The sequence below is a fragment of the Pogonomyrmex barbatus genome, unplaced genomic scaffold, assembly GCF_055798465.1.
Source record: "Pogonomyrmex barbatus isolate J1 unplaced genomic scaffold, ASM5579846v1 scaffold10, whole genome shotgun sequence".
NCBI lineage: Eukaryota > Metazoa > Arthropoda > Insecta > Hymenoptera > Formicidae > Pogonomyrmex > Pogonomyrmex barbatus.
Genome location: NW_028297099.1, coordinates 7,496,738 through 7,520,568, shown reverse-complemented (window position 1 = coordinate 7,520,568; position 23,831 = coordinate 7,496,738). Strand labels below are relative to the sequence as shown.

At 45.0% G+C, this 23,831-nt stretch overlaps 2 protein-coding genes and 1 long non-coding RNA gene across 8 annotated transcripts; 2 read left to right on the top strand and 1 right to left on the bottom strand.

Moving 5' to 3' along the window:
- Positions 1-401: 401 nt before the first annotated feature.
- Vha16 (vacuolar H+ ATP synthase 16 kDa proteolipid subunit) lies at positions 402-9,238 on the top strand. The gene is made up of 3 exons (XM_011642927.3): positions 402-663; positions 3,663-3,855; positions 4,108-9,238. Exons 1-3 carry the CDS (start codon positions 588-590, stop codon positions 4,313-4,315), a joined length of 477 nt encoding a protein of 158 aa, XP_011641229.1. The 5' UTR covers positions 402-587; the 3' UTR covers positions 4,316-9,238.
- Positions 6,523-23,831, bottom strand: NAT1 (N-acetyltransferase 1). Of its 6 annotated transcripts, none has more exons than XM_089070695.1 (8): positions 23,615-23,829; positions 14,812-14,923; positions 14,454-14,670; positions 13,416-14,370; positions 13,174-13,314; positions 12,202-13,091; positions 11,738-12,043; positions 6,523-11,007 (listed from the first exon to the last, which is right to left on the bottom strand). In XM_089070695.1, exons 4-8 carry the CDS (start codon positions 14,329-14,331, stop codon positions 10,933-10,935), a joined length of 2,328 nt encoding a protein of 775 aa, XP_088926821.1. In that variant the 5' UTR covers positions 14,332-14,370; positions 14,454-14,670; positions 14,812-14,923; positions 23,615-23,829; the 3' UTR covers positions 6,523-10,932. The 6 variants fall into 6 exon arrangements, with proteins under 6 accessions (XP_088926821.1, XP_088926822.1, XP_011641226.2 ...); XM_089070696.1 differs by lacking the exon at positions 23,615-23,829 and adding an exon at positions 23,548-23,566; XM_011642924.3 differs by having other exon boundaries at positions 14,454-14,923; positions 23,615-23,831.
- Positions 17,134-19,246, top strand: LOC148937906 (uncharacterized). The gene is made up of 2 exons (XR_016137934.1): positions 17,134-18,198; positions 18,300-19,246. It is a non-coding gene; the product is annotated as an uncharacterized LOC148937906 (long non-coding RNA).

Here is a 23,831-nt window from a genome sequence, read left to right as displayed (position 1 = left end):
TCAGCTGACATGGAAGTTCAAACATGCGAATCATGTGCTCGCCGTCCGTAAACGGCAATTTCGTCCAAGAGAGCGAAATTTCAAACGCGTGATTCCGGTGAACGAATATCGCGCGATCGCGAAAGACATTCGCGTGATATCTCACGGCAAGAAATCGTTCGAAAAAGGCAGCACGGGACGAAAAACCGAAGGGAAAACGCGTATCACGCGCTCGCGATGGCTCGCCTCGACGCGCAAGCGCATGACCGATACGGCCAATCGGCCGTCCCAACGTCAGCCGGCTGGGGATAATACGGGACGCGCGATTGGCGGCGGGGTGGACGCGCGGCCAATCGCGGCGCGACTGACGCGACACACGGCGACAGCGGCCACCTTCCACGGCACCGCGTTGACCACTCGTCACTCATCACATGACCCGCGCCACTGTACCCCGGTAGGCCATATTTGACAGTGAGCCACTAGTTTAGCGACGTGAGTGACGTGAAGATCGCTCTGCGTTCGACGATCTCGCGCGACCGATCCCCGTGCAACCTGTAAATACTGCTCGCGATCGATTCGACCACCGAGACCCGACAAACCAGGCCACAATGAGTGCAGAAGACCCCCCAATGTACTCGCCGTTCTTCGGCGTTATGGGCGCCGCCTCTGCCATCATATTTTCTGGTGAGTTTCGATTGTTTGTCCATCGCCACCTCGTGATCTCGCTTGCTCGCTCGCTCATTCGTGCGCTCGCTCGCGACGTCGGTGGTGACGAGGTCACGAGGCGCGCTCGCCTAATCTTCATGTGGCATGTCGTCGCTCGTCGACGTCGGCAATAACGTCAACATCGACGTCGACAACGACGTCGACGCGACTCGTCGACGTCGTCCCCGTTGTCCCCATCGCCCGTAGGTACGGATAACCGCCCACGCCATTTTCTCGTGCGGCGTAAAGACAGACGAAAATTGTGTGCGAACGGCGCGGCGCGCGCGGATTATCGATCCTTCCCGCGAGAAGAAACGCGGGGGAGAGCTTCGTTTTCCACGGGGCGTACGTGGGTCTTGCGTTTCATCGTCATCGTAATCGTCTTCATCGTCGTCGTTGGCGGCTGACGGCGGGCGGCGGCGGCGGCAGCGGCAGCGGCAGCGGCGACGACATCATGTGCCACGAGCCGCGTGACGAACCGGAATGACGAAGCTCGGCATGAAAATTTCGCCCGTGTTATCTTATCTCGTGACAAAGATCGGCTCCCGCAGCCGCCGTTGATGATTTCCTTTATTTCATTGGGCCTCTATACGCTCGTTCGGGTTCTCTCTTTCTCGCTCGCGGATTTGGCAATTTTCGAGGAAACGCAGTCCAAGAAATCGCGTCTACCGAGTACGCTCACGCGTACTCCCCACGGGAAATGCGCTTTATTAGCAAACGAGCGGAATAGCCGCCGCGGCCGGGCCGGGCATAGCTATTTCGTAATGCTGACCTCGGACGTGCGCGGCGGGCCGCACGCCGCTAGAATTTTACGAGCCTCGGAAAAGAGAGAGTCGACGGGAAAGAGATGGACAGACGGACAGACGGATGAGTGAGCAGACGGACAGACGGATGAGTGAGCAGACAGACAGGGGACGGAATACGCGAGCGGGCGTGCGCCTCGTGCGTGTCACGAGACGCGTTTCCCCTCGCGCCGCGCCTCGCCCCGCGACACAGCGCCGAGTTGCTCCTGCACTTTACCTGCGCCTTACCTGCGCTCTCTACACCTCGTTGTTTTTCGCGCTGATTTCTAACGCAAATTTCGATGCCACGGCGCGAGTTTTGTTTTTTTCTTCTTTTGCTGTTCTTTTCGGAGCGCGCAAATGTTTCGGCTCACGCGATAAGAAGAAAGTGCAGGTCGTTCTCTTCTTTTGCGAGGCAAAAACAGTACTCTTTACTCGCGTATCGATTTACAATTAATGATTTTTTCGAATTCGCGATAAACGCCGACCCCCGGGGACCGCTGCCGCCGCCGCCGCCGCCGCCGCCGCCGCCGCCGCCGCCGCCGCCGCCACCACCGCCGCCGCCACCACTGCCGCGAGCGTCGCTTTTACTCGTCGGGAAGATCAATACGAATGCCTTTTCCCGTATGCGCCCTCGGTCGCCTTTCTGTCAACGGGAATGCGATCGCGATTATCTTCGTCATCTTTCCCCGAAGAGTATCGATATCGATCGCTAATCAATCGATTAAGTTCTTCTTCACCTCCAGTCATGAAATTGATCGCTTTCGTTCATTCGATTTCCGAGAAGCGATATATATATATATATATATATATATATATTCCGACAAAAGCACCCGAATTGATAACGAGTCGTCGCCTCGCATGTGTTCCCGATAAAAGCGATTTCACTTCTACGTCCTCGCTCGCTTCTTCCGCGAAAGAAGTCAGCCGGCGAAGACGAACTCTGAAAGATGAGAGAAGATAGCCCACTTGTTTGATCTATCAACACCGCATGTACATCGGACTGGTCACACGAGCGCCAGATGTTTATTTATATACGATAAGGTGTTGCGCGTTCGTATGTGTACGATAAGGTTCACGATAGGCGATTAAATGGCCACGATTAAATGGCCACGGTAATGAGAGCGGGACGTTAGGGCCGAAAGCGCGAGAGAAAAAAAAAGAAAGGACAGAGGAGAAAAAGAGAGGAAAAAAATGCATGATCTGCGTGTCTCTCTCTGCCACGCCCCCCTACTCACGAGATGGGACTTGTACGATTGTCATGTGACTGCCAACGTGAGAATCATGTGACTGCGATTACCAGGCTGGGCTTGGTGTCCCGATGTTACAACGACACCTGCAAAATCCCCGCGGGGATTCTGCAAGGTGGATCGGGATTCTACAAATGGAAAATATCGCGATAAGGGGGGGGGGGGGGGACAGAAAAATTACTCGGAAGTGAAAATTATTCTCGTCGTTTCTCCATTGGGATCGTCAACAAGCTCGGATCGATAATCCTGACGCTTTCAGCTCGCACAGCTGAAAAGCTGTCAACAAGTATAAGCATCATGCATCCGGAAATCACATGACGTTACGTTAGTGTAGGTTTTACGAGTTCTTTTCTTTTTTTTTCCTTTTTTTTTTTTTCAAGACACTTCCCCTATGGCACGAGAATTAATTCGCGCGAAATTTCGTTTATAGACAGATCTACCGCGTCGGTCTCTAAAAATGAATTTTCATATCCTATGGTTCACCATCGTGTTTTTTTAAACAATTAGATAAAATTGTTCCGAATTTCAGAGGAACATCTCGGGAATGTTTATCGGAAAATTTTTATTAACGTTATGAAACGATTAAGGTGAAAATGAAAGAGAAAGAGTGGCTTACATACATCTTATTTGCGACATACGTTAATTAAATTTGCTGCGTTACAGCTAATAATAAAAGGAGAAGCTTGTTGCTTCTCCTTTTATTATTAAATTGGAAGAAAATTTTAATGATGATTATTTATATAGTATAATATAATTTGGTTATGATGTTATTTTTATTCTACTAGAAGTTAATTCAACACTTTTAATTAGATTTAAAATATTTTTAAAACGTTTTATATTTACTACTATTATCGCTATTATTTAGTTCTGTATACAAAACATTTAATTCCTATTGCTTTATTTCTTATTACGGTTTATAAAACGATTTGTTGATTTTGTTTTACAGCTCTGGGAGCAGCGTATGGCACAGCAAAAGCTGGTACAGGAATCGCAGCGATGTCTGTCATGAGGCCAGAATTAATTATGAAATCGATTATTCCCGTTGTCATGGCGGGTATCATTGCCATTTATGGTCTTGTAGTGGCCGTACTCATTTCCGGCAATCTTAGAAGCGCCGCAGCCGGTTACGATCTGTATGCGTACGTATATTTCAAATAACATTAAATATACGAATCTACTGTTATATCACGTCTTACACAAATCTTTACATAAATATATAAATAAGTAAAGATTTATGTATGACTGCTCAGCGTTCCTCCCCAGTATGGTTGTAATTGCGTATTTATCATCCGCGCTATCGTTCTGACAAAAGAGTGTGAAACGCTGTGTACTTCTCGCGGGGGAAGATGACTCTGTAATTGTAACCAAGATATTTTCGTTCTGCTTATCAGGGGTTTCACCCACTTGGGTGCTGGTTTAGCTGTAGGCTTCTCTGGTCTAGCAGCCGGCTTTGCTATTGGTATCGTGGGCGATGCTGGTGTGAGAGGCACTGCTCAGCAACCTCGTCTTTTCGTCGGTATGATCCTGATTCTGATCTTCGCCGAAGTATTGGGTCTCTACGGTCTGATCGTCGCCATCTACCTATACACCAAGGTGTAAAGGTGGATATAAAACGGTCAGTAGCGGCATTCTACTACCTGCCATGGCTCCATGCAAGACATGTCGCCTGCAACCAACAGCGTTCCCCGATTATTATTATGCTACAAAACTTGTTTCGACATATTTTACTTAATCACGTTACTCCATGCATACCTATCTAATTATCCATTTCGGCTCATCTCTGCGCGTCCCCCTGTAATATCATACTCAAAAGCAAAGATCGATTTAGCGTCCGGACATTTAACTACACCACGCGTTACTTGTCACACGAACCGCATAATTATATATCGAAATTGCTGCGACCGAAGAAGTGCTGCCGATTTCTTTTCCTCTTGATTTCGCGCGACACCGGAGCGCCACAGCACATTTCGACATTGTTGCGAATGTATAGCGGATAAAAAGAAGGAGCGTGGAAAGCAAAGATCGACAGGGAAATACATATGTAGGAAAAAGATCTCCTGTCTTAATCCCATTGTCGAACATTTCTCTTTCACTGTATAGTAATCATTTGTAGCTTAGTACGACATTGAATTACCAGATAAAATAATCGGCTCTACTGAGTGTATAAAGGAAAACATGTTATTGATAAAAGAATATTTAGCACAATTATATATATATAAATATATTATAAATGCAACCGGGAGAAGTCAGTTACGCGGATAGGAATCACGCAAAAAAACAAAAAAAAAGAATTAAAACGAAATTATATCATCGGAGTAGAGAAATATGTAAGTGTAGATGCGACACGTGTAATTGCGTGTGATAAAACGGCGTAATATAAAAAGAGAGAGAGAGAGTGAGAATGAGGATGAGGATGAGAATGAGGATGAGGATGAGGATGTATTGGACAAGATCTCGCGGAGATTGTGCTATAGAAATTAATAGACGAAGAATGATATGGTGCGTGAGATTTTAGTAAAAAGGAAAAAAAAAACAGAAAAAAGTATGAATGCGAGTAGTTGATCAACAGGTACACACAATAGCGTTAAGTCGTTAAATTGAAAGAGGCTGCTGGACACGACGGGATTTCACATTTTCACGATTATTCATGGACAACGATGCGTGGAGAAAATGGGGGAGAGGAGCGAAGAGGGAGAAAGGAAGATCCGTCTAATCCGGGCTATTAACACCGCAAAGGCCAGCGGTCGACAGCCGGATTAGCCGCGCGATTTTCATCCGATCCCGCATTTCCATCACCGCGAAAAGGCGTCATCGTGTGTCAATGGAGTAATGGCGTATATGTGAAGCTTGTGTTAAAACCGATGAAGTACCGTACGTACCAGTAGGACACACAGAAAACACAGAGAGAGAAAGAAACACACATATGATGGTGGAAATCAATGATCATCCGAGAGGAGAGAAATTATTATATGTACGCTGCTAATGACATGTAAACGGAGGATAATTTGTACATTCCATATTAAGTTCGTTCAGTAAAGGCGAGCGGGCGTTTTGACAAAAGATCCAGGACAATTGTAGCCCGCGCTGCGTTCTTCGAAATTGACCGTTGGCATATGCACACATACACGATACAGCTCACCTGTGGGAAAGCGGTCGACTGACGGACGTGTGCGTCACCAGGTGAATTGTCTTTTGGGAGCTGACAGTCTCGCCCCTTCGTGCGCACACGATCTTTCGATCGGCAGCCACCATCTCTCCCCATACAGTCATGTCCGAGTGTAAGAGGAAATAAAGGAAAAAAAAAGAGAGAAAAAAACCAGAGCGCCCGCTTGCCGTCCTCGACTGCGCAGTATTTTCTAAAGAAAGAACTTGCAAACAAGCTCAACGATACAGGCGCATTTTCGGCGGCGAGAGGAATCATCGATATCGCCGAACTTGATGTACTTTTGTCAGAATTGATAAAAACTCTTAAAGAGTTGGAATGAGAAAAGAGAAGGTCAAAGAGGTTTAACAACGCCTGTCTGAAGAATTCGCCGCTTTCGCCCTCGGAACTGCATCTGTATACATCCCTCGAAGTACACCGGAAACACAACAGTCGTCTCGATGTCGTCGTCGGGAATGAAGAACGGAACGAGATGCGGTTACAAACGTGGAAGTTGCAATTTTCTGGCTGGAAACTCGCGTCGCTACAAAAAAAGAAAAATAAAAGAAGAAAAGAACCGATGAAAAGTATGCACGAGCGAGCCGGGGAGCGGTGGTGGTGGTGGTGGTGGTGGTGGTGGTGATGGTGGTGATTCGTTTACCTCTTCTTTATTTTTTCTCTCTTTTTTTTTTTTTTTTTTTTTTTTCCGAAGTCTTTGTTTTTTCTTCTCGTAACGGGACGACTTCGTCGTCACGTTTACGGGATAATAACGGGCACGCTAAACACGACATTTTATCGCCAATTACCCTTCTTCCCTCTATCTCTATCTGTTGTATATTTTAATATGTGTACGATATATCGGGAAACCGAACGCCACCGTATTGAAGCAAAAAATGAAAAGCAAAAAAAAAAAGAGGAAGCCGAGCAAGACGAACCCGGGATTTAATTATAGTTGTGCGCGCGAGCGCGCGCACGTGCGATGTATGTACATACCACCACGATGCTTCACGCTACGATAATTACAATTTAGGCTAGACCTAGGTTAGGTATTGTTGTATACCAAAACCTCGTGTAGCTGAATGAATCGGTAATTAATCGAATATATGTGAGAGATTGCATGAGAGACAAAGAGAGTGAGAGGGAGAGAGAAAATGAATGAAAGACTGTGTGTGTGTGTGTGTGTGTGTGTGTGTGTGTGTGTGTGTGAGTGTGTGAGAATGAGAGAAAGATAAATGCACTTGTGGCAGAGGGAACAGAGAGACCGCTGTCACCACCGCCGCCCTCCCCCCCTCCCCCCGTTTCCCGCCCTCGAATCCCCCAAACTCTATTATCTTCCAGTGTTACTAATAGACTCATTGTTGAGCGCGAAAAAGTGATACTGATCGACGATGATTATTTATGTTATAATTCGTCCTCGATGTTACAGAAAAACCGTGTTTAATAAAAATTTCATTTGGACAAAAAAAGAGAAAGAGGCAGTATTGGCATTTCACTCAGAATTGACGGAGTCTCATCCACCATAAATTCAAGTTAAGCGGATCAAGTTCTAATATAAATTTCCAGATTGAGAGAAGGAAAAAGATTCGTTTCGAGGCTACGTTGATGTATTACGTGACCCACTTTGTGTGTGCGTGTTCCGTTTGTTTTTCCGCTTGTTTGATTTACGAAGCCGATATCTTCGTCGTGAAAGATTATCTCCAGCGGGTCTGTAATCGACCAGGAGCCTCCCGGGAGAGGATCCGCCGTTAGAATTCGAGCCGCTTATCTCGAGACACGAATGTACGAATGTACAAAATTTACAGGTATAAATGTAGCGACAGCCTCCCGAACGAGTTTGGCATCTGTTTCTCCGTATCGCTGGCCGTTCGATCAAGACGAGAAACGATCCTTCTTTGTCGTCAACAAGTTCAGCTGCGATTTTTCTCAAATCTTCTATATCTCGGCGCTTGGCAAAAAAAATTTACAGAACAATCTCGTTCGAGATGTCGCGACGCTCTGATCTTGAGAGATTGAATTAAAAAGGTCCGACTTCCTCCGTCCGTTTTTGATTTCGAATCGTATTACCTCACTCGCAAGAGAGCCGCCGCGATTTGTACGACGTTGCGTAACGCCTAATTACGCAACGTCGGACGGGAAAACGCTGCGATCCTGCGATCGAGCGAAGGCTCCTCCGATTCATATGATAAGCGTTATCCCGAGTGCTTCCTCGTGATCGCGTGACGAAACCCTGTTATTTTCACCGATATCTGCTCGATCGATCGACTACCTGGTAATCTCGCGCGACTGAAACGGCGTAGCTCATAGCTGCCGATAAGATAAAGTAATAATTCAATTGCTGCGGAGATAAAGAGGTGAAAACGATCAATTTCCGCTTTGCAATTCGCATTTTTTTCGGGGCGCGAGGCGCGCGGAGGGAGGTACAATTGACGCAATTGTTACGCAGACACAAAGAACGAACGAGTCCTAGGAACAGATTTTATTGACAGAGATAAAAGACGCTTTGTTTCTTTTTTTTTTTCTTCCTTTTCTTTTAATCGGTTTTAATATCTAAAGGGAGGGGGGGGGGGGAAAGGAGGCGAAGAGACACTGAGATTCTACATAACGTGGTTCGACAATTCGCGAAATAATACTGAAGATGTTACACATGGATCATACGGCGTTATGCGGGTTCGTTCGATCGAGGAGAGGCTGTACGTGTAATTACGCGTGGGAGGAGGGGGGGGGAAGGGGACGGCCGGGAGAGAATAAATTAACAGAGTCCAAGTACAAACACGCACGCACCGCAATTACCCTCTCGCGGGACAGACGCGAGACGTACTCACGTATATGACGCGTGTAATTCGGCAAATGGATACGAACGTCGATCGACGAGGAACACAGTGAGATGTACGAATGTCCACTAAGCGTATTACAATCAGCGTTACAAATGTTTCTTTTTCTTTTCCCGCGTGCGGGGAGACATCCGGATTGATCTTCGCTGGGCGAGACGTGGCGTTCTTCTCGAGACCGCTACACCAGGGAGTTCGATCCAAGTGTTTAATTAATTATTTTCCAGGACCAAGTAGAGAGAGAGAGAGAGAGAGAGACGAGGGACGTGTCGCGAGTGACACGTTGATACATGACGTCCCATCACCAAACCCCCGACAGAAGTGTGTCGACGCATTACGGATCTACTTATTTATATATGTCGCATCGGTTGCGAAGGAAAACTCGAGGCAAGCACGTTCGATGCGCGTGTATCCGAGTGCTGTCGTCAAAATTGACTCGTGAATAATGCATGACGGTATGACACATTCGGATGAAGTAACAGAGGTAACGAGTTTTAACTGACCGACGCTCTGATTACCTTACCCACATTTTTCCTTTCTTTTTCTTACCCCCCCCCAAAAAAAAAGAGAGAGAAAAGCGATGCCGTTCGAAGAGAAAAGAACGCTTCGGTCTCGGTGATAAAGTTACATAGAAATCGTTGGAACAATTAGGAATATATATATATATATATATATATATATATATATCTACAATATGTCTTATGACAAATAGACAACAAAGTTATTACTCAAAATCTTTCGGCTCTCGTCGAGTATTTTTACATATGAGTTTCAGTTTTACAGGTTCGACGGAAGGGGTACTAGCCGTTTACTACGGAAGAAAAAGAAAGGCGCACAAGTATAAATATACAGAGGTTCTGTCTTCGTCGAACGAAGAAGGGAGAGAACGAAAGTTGACGCGACACGTCATCGCACGGGGCTTCCGACTTTCTTAATTATTGACGTTTTCGAGCTGGCCTGAAGATTATCAACTGCAATTGTAATCATACACGGCGATGATGCAACGGAGATGTACGCAGCTTGTTTTCCATTCATTCATCATCGATCGATGATACGCGCGACGATAAATTCGCGCGCACTGTCGATCTTTCTGTATTCGGTAGTAATCGAGCGAGATATCAAAAATCGTTGCGTGCATAAAGGCGGGAAATATGAGGTGAGGTGTGGTGGTGACGATTGATCATCAACGCAACAACCAGAGGGCCATCTGTAATAAATTACACCAAGGCATATTTTATTTTTCTTTTTTTTCCCTTTTAAATACGAGTTTTTAGTCGTGTCACTAGTGTTCGCTAATTATTATGTTAAATGGATGTGATGTTGGCTGCTGGTTGTTATTATAACTGTAATTAATTAGTACTTATTAGAATCAAATGGCGCAGCAAGTAGATACACGGCAAACGGTGTTTTCACTTTTTCTCATTTTCTGCTTTAGTTTAGCGGTAATAACGCTCGTACGTGATGTATCTAGATTGCGATCTAAGAATCTCATTCCTATCTCAAAAGGAAAGTGCTTTCACTATTTGCGGTTTACGTACACTACTGAGTCACGGCCCTTTGCTTCCGATTAATTTCGACATTCTTTTTTTTTTCTTTTTCTTATCTTCATTAAAAAGATGTAGATATATTTCGATTATTGATAATCAATTATGTATAATTAATAATATAATATTAATAATCAATAATAATAATAGTAATAATTCCTCATAATAAATGTAATGCTTGGTACACAGAGATAACAAATGACTCCACTTATTGCCGCGAACAAAAAGAGACTTATAAAACGTGACACATGCACAATAATAGACAAAAACTCGGACAACACAAAAATGACCAGATTAATTTTCCCGTGCTTTTTATCGTTTTTTTTTTCTTTCTTTACCGACCATACAGTGGCGTAGTATCTTGATTATATCTGCTGGCCCAATATTATACTTTATAAATTATACCGATATTTAATTACCTAAAAAAAGTTCTAAAACGTCTTGCTTGAAATGTCTGTCGTATACCACTCGTAGATTACAAACTATCTTATTCCTTTCAGACATGATTGTAAAGTCCGTTTTCTTTTTTTTTTTTTTTCAACCACGCGTGAGGGCTTGAGACAGACTAACAAGATGTTTGCAATTCTGGATGGAGATAACTCAATTAGTAAAACTGAAACCTCCTATGGTTCAGTGATATAGATAGTAAAACTCTATTCCAAATCATAGATAGTCTGAATAATGCTCTCGAGGCTCTTGCGATTAATTCTTCTCATCCTCGTCGTCTTCTTCCTCTTCCTCTGATGCTTCGGCAAGCCATGTTAACCATGAATTTACCTGTAACAATATAAATATGCTTACATTACATTTTAGATCAAATTATATTATTCAATTAGACAATAAAATTCATCAAGATGTTGAAATAAAATTACTTTGTATTTGTTATTAGCTTAGAGACTCGAATCAATAATTAACAAGTTTCAAAACATGCTATTCTTGGGAACTTTCCAGCAAGAGATAAATCGACAACAATCATTCTGTCTTTGTCTCTCATGGAGTATTGAAAAGGACAGAAGGACTTCTGTTTTTTTTTTCCTGGAAAATTCCCCTTAACACGTTCCGCAATATAAGCAATTTTCCATTCAAGTCGCATATATGACTGATAACTCACGCTAATGCAAAAAATATATATTTTACAATAAATTTAAGATGAAATAATGTTTTATTATTAAAATAAAATAGCAACATAAAAGATAAACAAAACATACAAATTTATATATCAACTTGACATTATGAAGTATTTTATGATTATATACCAACTTATATCGTAAATAACTTTAGCGTTCAATGCTATCGTACGATGATACATACAGCAAAATAATTATGTATTGTAATAATTATGTATTGAGAACATAGAATTATGGCTTGACTCATTATAATTTGAAATTATATGCATTATTTACATTATTCGTTAAAATTTATATAATTAAAAGATTCATTTCAATATTATTAAAATTTATTGCATTTATAAGATATATTTTTTGAAAAAACATCATTTACGATTTACCTGGAATAATGCCTTGCCCTTGCCCGGATAAGCATCGGTAACGGTGTCTCTCCACTTGTGATACGCTTCCTCCTCGATGACTTCAAGGTTGTATAGTGCTATGAACCATCGTAGCAACAGCCCTTTTGGAAAATTGTGCGAGAAGCAGAATACTTGAAGCGCATGAAGAGCCGTAACTTGCGAGTCGATGGTAGTCAGGAATGTGCGAATGAAGCGTGCATATTTTTGCAGTAACGCACTTTCCTTCTCTTGCAATTGTTTGTCTGGATTTATGGTCGGATCAACACCGGGCGCCAATGTTGTCTCCTGTTATACATATAAAAAGATTTTACAAACTCTAAAAAGCTAATTTATATTTACAAAAATTGTTCGGCCATTAATTAAAAAATTAAGCGCATGTCGTGTTTTATTATTTAAAATATAACTATAGGAATAAAATAATATATTCAGTGAGTCTCACTAACCCCAGTGATATATTTGAAAAGTACATTCATCATAGCATTAATGAATGCGGGATCAGAATGGTGTTGGGGATCCAGCTTCTCCTTGATCCATTTGTAAAGAGCGTTAGGCGCCGGATCGGCTTCTAATTGACGCCACATGTCACCTTGGATTCTGAGAAGAGGATAGAGGAAAGTCAATTCCCGGTCTTCCAAGATCTCACCCAGACGTTCTTTCGTCTTCTCCGCTTCTGGCAGTTGGCTTATAAGATCCACTTTGCTATTGTTGAAAATCTGTGTGAGTCTCGCCTTGCCCTGGGTTTTGTGGAGTTGCTGCAGGGTCAACAGAAACAGCGGATGATGACGACCGTTTTCCGTTTCCGAAGCGAGATCTGTCAACTGGATTAAATTATCCACTATGGCCTTGGCTGTCAGGAAGGCAACGTGGGATGCTACCAAAGGCACGGTACTTTCCTTCTCCGAAATACTGGCCACTAATTCCTTCCATCCTTCGTTCACTTGCTGTAGAGTAAGCAAGCTCTCCTTCTTCAATTCGACTACGAGTTTGGCGGCGAGCTCTCGTTCGGAGTCTCCACGATCCAACGTGTTCGAATACATCGTGCAAATCGCGTGACGCAAGAATCGTTCGGGTATCTTAAGATCTTTAAAGGCTGTCAGAGCGTCCTGTATATTTGTATGGGACGCGAAATCATCCATTAAGGCGTTCACCTTCTTCAACACTTCCTCTCGTGTCGGTCCTTTATCTTTTCTGTCCCTAGCCTTCTCTCGTTTGTCTACGGGACCTTGTTTAATCACGATAGCAGGTGGTGTTTCTTTGTGCAATAGAGGTGAGCTGGGTTTCAGAGCGGTAGTACGTAAGAGAGGCATGTCTGAGCCTCGTCCTGGGAACAAATCTATTATTTTTTTTTTTAATTAATTATCTTTATTAAATAATCGTAATAATTTTCCGATTCAAAGATATGAATAAAAATTTACCATTGTTGAGAGGTAGGTTCAAATTGATGTTAGTTTGTTTAAACATCATCGAATTAGCTGAGGGTCTCAAAGATACTTCTTCCGGATGTCCTCCGATTAGCATCTTATTCTTGTTGAATCGAAGTTGTTCTTTATTGCTATCTATAATAGAAAAAGTGACAAATATCCATAAGAATTGTTATTTTGGCGCTATTGTTTATTAGTCAATAGAAAAAAAATTAATGAAATTAACCGACACTCACTGTTATTAAAGTTTTGCGGTAAATTATGTTGCGGCTGGTTACGTTTTCCATCGTAATTGTTCTGATGACGACTCTGGTTTTGATAGTAGCCCCCTCCTGGCTGATTACGTTGATTATGGCGGCCATAACCAACACCAGGAGTCCCTGCGAATCCATTCGGACTGAATGGTGGTGGTGGCATACCGAATGAGGGGGACGTCAATGGTATACTTCCCATCATCTCCACGTCTAATCCGCCTCGTCCCATTTTTCGTAAAAACTCCGCACCGAGGCGGTCCTCTCGTCCTCTGTGGAAACCATTTCCCCGCGACGGCTCCTCATTATCATTGCGGATCTGATTAATCGGCATCGGGCCTTCGGTGCTCGTGGCCTTGCGCGGTTTCCAATCATCACGGCGTAATTCAATCACATCACGCAGCATAAATTTGATGCGTAGAGGAAGATCCCTACTCTCTGCCAGAGAGTTCATACGTTTGAAGTATTGATCCATGAGTCCGCGGCCCTTATCCGAGTCAAGGATACGGCCGCAGGTACGCATAATCTGGCAGAGGCACTCGATATCCTCCGCCGCGTCCCCCCGGGATCCCCCTCGCCTTTTCTTCTCCAGCAACTGCTGGATGCAACGATGTAAAATCGGCTCCGACACGATGCCCAGCTTACCGAGCTCCCCAATGAATTTGATGTTACCAAGCATCTTGCGCTTGGCCACCTGCCGGCGCTCTTCTTCTTCGGGACCAAGCTCATCCTGATTCTCGAATGCCTCGCTTGCTTTTGAACGATTTTCGAACTCGTCTTTGCACTTGTTAAGTAAAAGAACTCTAAATGTGCTCTGGCCTTTTTGACTTTCATCGATCGGTTTACGGGGTTCAAAGTTTGCGGCTTCGTCAGACAGCTGTTTGCACAGCCGTGCGTACATAGAACTGTACTTGGGTTCATCAAGTGCTTTTTCGAAGATCTGAAACATCAATTGACGAATCGTTATATCATGTACATTGAGTATCGTTATCCTACGTTTAATGCAACACTTGTTGTACGTACCAAGAAAATAACACCCTTGAGAATCACATGGGAATTAAGCTCAACGTTGAGCAGGTCGTTGCTCAGCTTTGCGAATTTTTCCGGTGTGAGCTTGTTAAGAATACCCCGCACCTTTCTAAAGATGAGATCATTTCGGCTTTCTGGGGTGAGTGCATCGCGTCTAACAGTTGAAGGAGGGATCCAGCGTTGCTCAGTGGATAGGGAGCGAATATCGTCCCTGGAAGGCATCGAATTTTTCTAATGTCAGTGTCACAAGTAGCAACGCAACGATTTGTGCTGATGTAATAAGTAATCGCTTTCTCGCGTTTGTATTGTTTTATGTTTGCGCTACTGCCAAGGTAACTTGATGGACCCTGACCTTCCTCCCGAGACACGAGAAGCACCCCCCGGTCCTGTGGGGTTGTCCGTTGTTGCGCGTGTTTTGGCCCCCTTAGTGATAAATCACAGCACACAGATCTTCCTTGAGGAAGCTGCAAAAATTACGACGTATGTTAATTTAAAAATTCCACGCATTTATCTCAAATATTGCTTACAAATATTAATTATAATTAATTTATCTCAAATGTGTATTTTATATATATATATATATGTGTATAAAAATTATTTCAGACTTGGCAATCTCCTGACTCACGTGTCCCGAATCTTAATATTCAAATTAGTCTTCTACTTAAAATTTGCAATTTTAAACGTAATCTAAAAGCGCGTCCGCAGTCTTTTAACTCTCTCTCTCTCTCTCTCTCTCTCTCTCTCTCTCTCTCTCTCTCTCTCTCTCTCTCTCTCTCTCGTTTCTCTTTTCTTTGTGTAAAAGAAAATAAAAAACGATCGCAAACACGGCCTATCGCTTCGGCCGACGTGTGCCGTTGCAATGAACTCGTTCAATAATATTTCGAGGACATTCCTTTCATCGCTACCGTGACCCATATGTGCCGTTTACAATCGTAATTGCGCATGCGAGCGCAATTTTAGAGAAGGTTCTACTTGCGCGCTCGATAAATGGTGCACGCGAGATCCTACGGTGAACGCACTCGGGCCAAGTGATTCAAGGATAAAATCATCAAGCGGGACGACGTTTCGTGAATCAACCAGTGAGTCGACCAGTCGTTACGCTCTTTCCAAGGCGATAATAGAAGAGAAAGAAACCGAAAAAAAATTGGATGGCAGCTTTAGATCGAAGGAAAAATCTTCCGTCCGGAAACGAAGTCAAGAGAGAACCGTCTCAAGATCACGGTCACTGAAGAAGCGCGCCCGCGGACGAGGAAGGAATGAGGTTCGATGGTTTCGGGACACCCTGTAGCCTTCGCAAGGCCTTCCGCGCGCGCGGAGACGAGGCAAGGACCTTTTCTTTCCCCGGGGAAGAAGACGGCTTTGATCTTGCTCGCCTGCCTCGCTTGCTCGCCCGGCCTGCCCGTCCGCCCGTCCGAGAACAAAACGATCGAAACCCATGGGGCGAGGGGGAATGTCGAAGGGGAGCGTATGTGGGGCGCGGCTCACGGTCAGACGGTCAACGAACCCTCTTCTCCTAACTCCCTCCGACCGATCATCTCGCGAACCTCGTCGTCGTTCGGCCGAGGTCGGATGACTTCGCCGGGCTGCTCGACGGAGGTCGTGCCCGTCCGGCCGTCTCTACCGGGTGTCCGAAAAGCGCTCGGATTAGGACGATCGGCAAAAAGCGATATAAATAACGGTCGCGTAACTGTAATTTGCATATCCCGTAATTAAGGGAGCGAACCTTTCTCGGGGAGGTGGATTCGACGTGGGAAACGAGTAAATCGCGATCAGGATCGGGTTGTGACACGTTGTGAAAAGAGTTCGTATCTCGCGAGAGAAACCGGGTCTTGATAATCCAATCGATCGATAATTTATGTATAATTAGACTTCCGTAGTATTACGAGACCGTCAAGCGTAAATTGGCGCAGGCTTCGCGCAGGCTTCTCGAACCGGCCGTACGCCGTTCGTAACGAGAGAGAAATCGACGGCAGCGTTTAGCGTTAAATGTATATAACGAGAGCGCAAGGCTGGCCTTTTACGAAAATAGCATTCTAAACATTTGGTTTCGACTTGACGGATTGCGTACGTAGCCTGTCTAAACGCGCAATGAAAATATCCGGTCTCTCACGGCCGCATCCGCGAGCAGCGCGAGCTTGAATACCGCTGGAGAGACAGAGATGGTGAAAGGGGGGGGGGGAGAGAGAGAGAGAGAGAGAGAGAGAAGGAAAAAAACAAACGAGTCGACGTGTTAAAAAGATTTGCGAAACAAATTTGCGAAAGTCACGAGATGTGAAAATCGAGGAAAGAGGTTGCCCTAAATGCGAACGTCGGAAACGCTCGTCAACGTGACACGGCGAAATCGCCGGCGCGTCGGACTTTGTGTTACCGAACTTTGAAACGACGGGCTCGCGGAGTATCACGCATCCGCCGCATGCCACACGACATGGCGGTATGATTCCGTGCAAACTCCGACGGGGTCCATCTCCGGATCGGAAATTTCAAAAATCCACGAATCACGCGCGTCGTCGATCGCGGTCGCTAAAACGGCCGACCTTCGAGCTTTTGCTCGAGGTATTCATTTGCATCTGCTTCATAAGCATGTCTCGCGTATTAAATCACGACGCGCAGAAACGATTAACCGGCGGCGACACGTTGAGGGGGGGGGGGAGGGGGGGGAGAAAGATAGAGAAGAGAGAAAAAAGAATTCCACGTGAGCTGTAGCCGGGTATCGCCGTGCTATCCGCGAGGTCAGGATTACAGGAGCGCGCACGTGTCGGTATTCGCGAGATAATTAAATGAAAAAAACCAATGACGGCGAGGCACGACCGAGGATGTGCCTTTGTCTTGTCGCGTCTCTCCGCTGCGGCCGCGGCCGCGGCCACGGCTGGCTCTCCTTCGACTCTTGGCAAATACGATTCCCGAGCGCGTATTTACAGCCCGTGTTACCCGTTATTTAGCTATCCACTGCCGACTCCGAAAAAAGATTTCCCCGAGATACGGCGGCCGTCGCGTATTAACATCGCTTATTTAGTCAACGTCGATCGCGGCGACGATTCCGCGAATGTTCGCGAACGATCATTTGCAAGCGCAGGAATCGCTGCGATAACGAACGATAAAATGTGTTGGCAAACAATGACAATTGATAACTCCAACGAGAGAACGTAATGAGCCGATGATTCTAACGGCAAAGAGAAGATTCAAATGTTTGTAGTGTTTCGAAGCGAATAATGTAAATTTTTTTTTTTACGAACATTAAAACGAACGTCCTCTCCGCGTGTTGGATTTCCATGCGAAAGTAAAAATGCTCAACTTCCACGGAAGATGAGATCGTGAATGTGCGCGTTGTTAGCGTGACCATTTTGCGTTGCAATTTAGAATAAAGACACTCTCTCGCCGCGATATTTTCATGCCGTGAATAATCGTCCGGTAATTTCGCGAATGCGGACTTTCCTGTTCCGATGTTTGCGCGCCGGGCTTCGGCGAATTAATTTTGCTCTCTCTGTTAGGCGGGCTAACATCGCCAAGTGAAATAACGAAATTAATCAAATAAAGCCGGATTCGCGACGAGTACAAAAGCCGGCGGTTCATGTTCTCGAAAATGCGACGTTACAAAAGAGCCATAAAATGAGATTTCCGTCCGTATACCGATATTACCGTCGATGTTCTTGACATTCTACATGAAGAACGACATGATGGATTTAATATAATGTGATTTGTAGTAACGTACGGAAAATCACATAATCGGACGGATTAATAAGTAAGTGGATAAATCAATACTAAAGCTGCACGACGTGCAGCTTTAGTAGCAATCAACGAAATTCTTACTGTCCTCTCTCCCCCCCCCCCCTCTTTTTTTAGCGTCTGACCAATCTCGAAATCATCATCTCGAAGAGTGATTCGGCCTCACGCGAGAGAACGAAAGACGGCAAAGATGTACCGGATGTCAGATTTATTTTTGCGATCGGCCGCACGCCATCGGATGTCGATGCGACACGCCGACGGGGTCCTTGAGAGAAATCGTCATGCACAAGGTGGATGACGACAGCGCACAAAGAGATAGCGACAGAATGACGCAAGGCGAACGAGCGTACGAACGAGCGAACGAGCGAGCGAGCAAAACTTCTACGTTCCCTCTCCCCCTCCACCTCGTCGAGCACACCATTACTTTCCGTTTCCTCGTGACACGTCACTGATGCGCCGTGACGACTGCTCTCTACAGACCTGACAGGGTTGCCAACCGCAAGAAAGTTGTAAGGCCAGCGGGGTGGCCTTACAATCGAAAGTGCCAAATTAGTCGCGTCCTTTTCAAGAATGAATAATGGGAATAAAAATGGGGAATGGAAAATAAGAGGAAAGTGGACCCCCTCCCCCCTGCTGTTTTCGACGAAATCTCACTATACCTAGAAAATGGAGCAAGTGTAAGGTGGATATTCTCCTTTGACTAGGAAGAATGAATTGAAATATAAGCGAAGAAATTACGTGGAGAAATAAGAGATGGAACACTTGACGATTTAATATCATTTGATATGACATTTGCGAAACGGAAAAATGTACAGTGAGTTTATATTTTTCGAGGAAAGATAAGGAAAGATAGTGACTTGCTGTGCTCATGCATATTTCATCGTATCGACTTTGTGAATTCAAAGTTAACAAAAAGATAAACAGGTTAGTCATCCAGGTATGGATGACAGAAGAGATAAGCGAATGAAACTCGTACTTGAACTGTCTCCGGAACTAACGAGAGGATAACAATCAGTTGTTCGTGTAGCTTTTTCAGCAATAATAAAAAATATTTTCGTTTGTAATTTTTTCTTTGGATGAAGAGAATTTAAGATACCTTCAACCCCTTCCTTGGTTTACGTAGCATCAATAAAGAGTATAAAAAACGAGCGGATCCATGGTTCTTCGAAATAATGAATTGGGCATTACAGTAAATTGTAATGGAGTAGAAAAGATTCCATAGAAAAGATTTTTCTCACAAATGCAAAATCAGAATTAACAATATTCACACACACACACACACACACACACACACACGCGCGCGCGCGCGTGCGTGTAAAATATATAATATTATTAAATATATAATATATATACATTTTTTAAACACAAAGTTTTTTGTATATGCTCATTAAAAGTAACTTCCTTTTTCCACTTTATTAATGTTTTATATATATATATATATATATATATATATATATATATATGTGTAAAACATTAATAAAGTGGAAAAAGGAAGTTACTTTTAATGAGCATATACAAAAAACTTTGTGTTTAAAAAATGTGTGTGTGTGTGTTGTGTGTGTGTGGGTGTGTGTATGTGGGTGTGTGTAACGTATATAGTAATTTGCGTTTCCTGTCGTTGAAGCGTTGAAGCGCATACCAAATTAAACCAAGTGTGAGTGGCCAATCGAGTAAACGAAGAAAAAGTATGATAACGTCGATAAGCGTCTTTATCTTGCGTCGTGTGTCTCAAGAACACTCGAGAATTGAGTCATTCAAATATGTATATTGATAACATTATTGTAAAAATATCCTTAAATCAGAAAAATCTGTAAGGCATCTGCTCCATTGTTGACATTATTGAATAGAAGAAAAAATCCAATTCTAATCTCGGAGATTATTGGAAAGACTCGAAAATTTAATTTAAAACAACAAGAAGCATATACACATACTTGCTACATCAAATAAATAAAAAATACAGATTTATAAAAAGAGAATATAGTCCTTGAAACGTCAAATGGTTTTTTTTTTTATTGAGAAAATTGCAGCTACAATTGCAAAAACTTTCTTCTACTTCTTTACAATAGTGTAATATCGAGAATAGACTCGCGAACAACGAGAGGAAGACTTTTAAATTTATGAGGAATTTTTAGAATAACTTGTTCAAAATCTGATGATTCGATTGATACCGGTGCTAATTTTGTAATGGATTATTTTTAATATATAAAAGAAAATTAGACGACAAAAACGAGTTATAAAATTAGAAATATTGCCCAAGTGTGAATCTTGCAGATTGTATTAAATCCTCGTTTGGTCGAAGCAAATTAAAATCGTATGGAGTAAAAATGAATTCATCAACGAAGGAGTCGTGAAGAAATCAGGACGATGAGGACTGAAATTTTCGACTTGTAAAAAAATGTCGCGTTCATTGATGCGCCTAACGCAAATGTAGGGCTAGATACGGCCTCGTGGAAACGAGCGGCTGAAAGAAAATCTATTCAGCGCGATCTATTCATAGTCCGATAAGCGTTTTCAAGTCTGCCGTGCAACAAAAGGGGGCCTCGATCGAGCTTATGTGCACCGACACGGCCGTTTAAAGGCGGATATGTAGCGATGCACTTCGCCGCGACGGCACACAATCGCGCATGCAAGAGGCGCACGTTTAATGGAACGGAACGGGTTTTTCAACCAGGTGTTTTGTTCCAGCATTCTTCGAATTCTCCCCCCTCCCCCCTTCCTCCTCCCGACTCCTCGAGCCGACAAGCACTCGTGATTCCCTCTGGGGATCACCAAGTTACGAGTTTACTCGAATTATACCGTCGCAAAGCAAAGGATTGTCTCAATTTGTTACGCGTGACCCTCAACGTTCTATTACAAATATCCGAACTCGTGTTTGGATTCACGGAGCCGTCGTCCTTTCCGAACTGAACCGAAGAAACTCGAAATCGATCTATCATTTAAAAAAAAAAAAAAAAAAAAAAAAAAAAATACAAAGAACCCATATCCATTTCTATCCAATGTAGATTAACTTTAATCTCAGTCTTTAAATTCTATTCTTTTCCTTAATTCTTCGAACTAGAAAAAGAAGAAGAGCAAAGAGTTAAATCGAGATTAGAGTCAGTCTACATCTGATAAAACTGGGGGATCGGGGAAACATGTGCGCGGCTTCTCTTTCCCTTTACACGCCGCGAATCGAGAAACTGTCAAGTCACCGACGTACGGGGAGAATATTAATAGACGCGGATTATAGATCTGACACGAGCGACTCGATTAGAAGCGCGGCGCGGCGTCGGCGTCGGCTTAAAAATAGCCCGCGGCGCGCCCCGCCGATTAATGATCGCGAGCAACAATGAAAGGCACGCGGGGAATACATAGTGGAAAAATGTATATTTCCTATTCTTAACTTTCTCCCTCCACCCCCGTCCCGCCACACACGCACGCATGCACAGCCGCGGCGTTGTACCTTTTTCACGTGCACCTCGCGCGGAATATTTCGAGAGCGCGAACATGTGCGACTGGCGTGATCGTGAGCCAGGAGAATCGCCCATCGGCCCCGAAGCCTCCCCCTGGAAACGTCAGAAGCGTGACGCCATCACACGCCTGCCCTCGTGCTCGACAAAGTCGGTCGTGTGTGCATGTGGCACTCCGCGACTCGACTCGACTCGAGTCGAGTCGAGTCGGCATCGATCGACGAGGAGGTAACAAACACGCGTGCCCCTTGGAGGCATGCCGCTCGACGCGGACGAAGGAGTGCCCGTTGCATTTCCGAGAAGGCAGAACTTCCGGAAAGGGGGAGAGGGAGGGAGCAGCGACGCGATCTCCTCGTTCTCCCTCGGAGAGCCGACGCGTAATGGCGAGAATTCGCTCGCTCGTTCGCTCCTTCGCTCGCTCGCTCGCTCGTTCGCCATATTCCGAGCCTTAACCCCTTCGTGTATATACCCCCTCGAGACGAGGTTCGGGAGGGGGCAGACGTCGAGTTATTAAATGAAATTACTATTATTAGATCAAATATAACTAATCCTATTTCTATATATAAAAGTAATGTACAGTTGGTGGTTTCCAGATTTTTATATGTCACTTTTTACACAAAACATACACTTGACGTATAAAAAGATGGAAATCATTTTGTACGTCTAAGCTTATGTAGAATTATATTTTGCGAAGAAACTTCACCCTAGAATACCGACAATGAGCGCGAATGTAATGTTTCTCAATAATTTCAATATTTTTAATTTTAGCCCACGTCCCTTTAAATTTCCCTTCTGGATTTAAATGCGTTGCGCAGAATTTAAATGACTCCTGCTTGCTCCACTAACGATTTAAAACGTTAAATATTAAAGAGATTTTTTTTTTTGCGATTTTTTTTATTCAGCTTTCCAAGAAATTATCAGTATTCTGGGACTCTTGTCAGTGTATTAACGATACAGACACACGAATGCGATAAGGGGAAGGCTGTCGAAAAGAGTACGCCGTTCGATCTTGCTCGAGTAGTTCCGAGAATTCTGGGAAAGACGCGATGACGAATTTCCAGATAACGAATTACGCGCGCGTGTGCCTTTCGCGAGTCGGCCTCGTCGCACGCGGCAGATCCGCGTTAACGGGAACGCGCGACGAGGCCGAACCCGCGCGCAGCCGAGCGTCGTTTCGCGAGAGGAAACGTGGCGTCGAAGGCACGTACTAATCCCGGAATTCGTCGAGGCAGGAGGACACGCGCGGCGAGGAGGGCGGCGGGAAGGCCCTCTTCTCGTGCTCCCTGTCTCGCACGAGAAGACCATGGACCGTGCGACAAAGAGAAACGCCCCGCATCCTTTTTCACCATCTCACCACCACGCGCTTTAAAACGAAAATTCGACTTTAAAAACCGCGTTCCATTTTTTTTTTTTTCTTTTTTTTTCCCCCCCAAACTTTCACACGCCACGACCCTTCTCCGACAGCCGAGACCCCCTCGCGCCCCGCCGCACATGTTAGTTAAAGTGTCAAACGTGGGAGTTGCGTGGGCGACGGCGAATCGCGCGGGACGACGCTTCGCGGCGACTTCCTCGCCTTTTCCCCTTTCTCACGAGAGAAAGAGCTCCCCGCGGAGGAACGGAAACGGGTCCGTCTGCGCGCGGGCGTGCGGACGGACGGACGGACGGACAATTCGGAGGAACACCCATCGCGCGAGACCGCATCGCGACGCACCGACATGACGCACCGACTTACGTCGCTCGCACGAGGTCGGCTAGCGCAGCGCCCGTGACGAGACACGACCCGACACGACACGGGAGCTCGAGAAGATTCCTCGCGGGGACCGCGGTAGCGCGGAACGCGGCCGACCGACGGCTCGCCGCGCGGAATTAGCGCGGCCGCGCGCTCGCGCGATCGTCCCGCACGCGTTTCGACGCACCCACGCCACTCCACGCCCGTTAATTCGCCGCGCAAAGCCAGGAGAGATCACAATAGCGTTTACTTACGGCCCGACGGTTGTTGTTTCTGAGGCTCCGCTTTCGCAATCTGTCGGTCGCGCTCGGGAACTTCCGTGGGACGCGTCTGGTCAAGCCAGCGTTCGACCCGCGACTGCGTTCGCGCCGCGCGACGCCCAGCCGTCGCGTCGACCGATCGGAAAAATCCACGCGGTATTAACTCGTCGCCCTCGACGCAGCCGCGCGACCCGAACTCCACGAAATTGCT

Bases quoted from the DNA above. Each gene is read 5' to 3' on its own strand.
- Vha16 (XM_011642927.3), top strand. From the start codon at position 588: ATGAGTGCAGAAGACCCCCCAATGTACTCGCCGTTCTTCGGCGTTATG. The intron at 664-3,662 runs GTGAGTTTCGAT...TTTGTTTTACAG, and splicing joins CTCTGCCATCATATTTTCTG to CTCTGGGAGCAGCGTATGGC. The intron at 3,856-4,107 runs GTACGTATATTT...TCTGCTTATCAG, and splicing joins GCCGGTTACGATCTGTATGC to GGGTTTCACCCACTTGGGTG.
- NAT1 (XM_011642924.3), bottom strand. From the start codon at position 14,681: ATGCCTTCCAGGGACGATATTCGCTCCCTATCCACTGAGCAACGCTGG. The intron at 13,315-13,415 runs GTGAGTGTCGGT...TTTCTATTATAG, and splicing joins ACCGCAAAACTTTAATAACA to ATAGCAATAAAGAACAACTT. The intron at 13,092-13,173 runs GTAAATTTTTAT...AAAAAATAATAG, and splicing joins GAACCTACCTCTCAACAATG to ATTTGTTCCCAGGACGAGGC.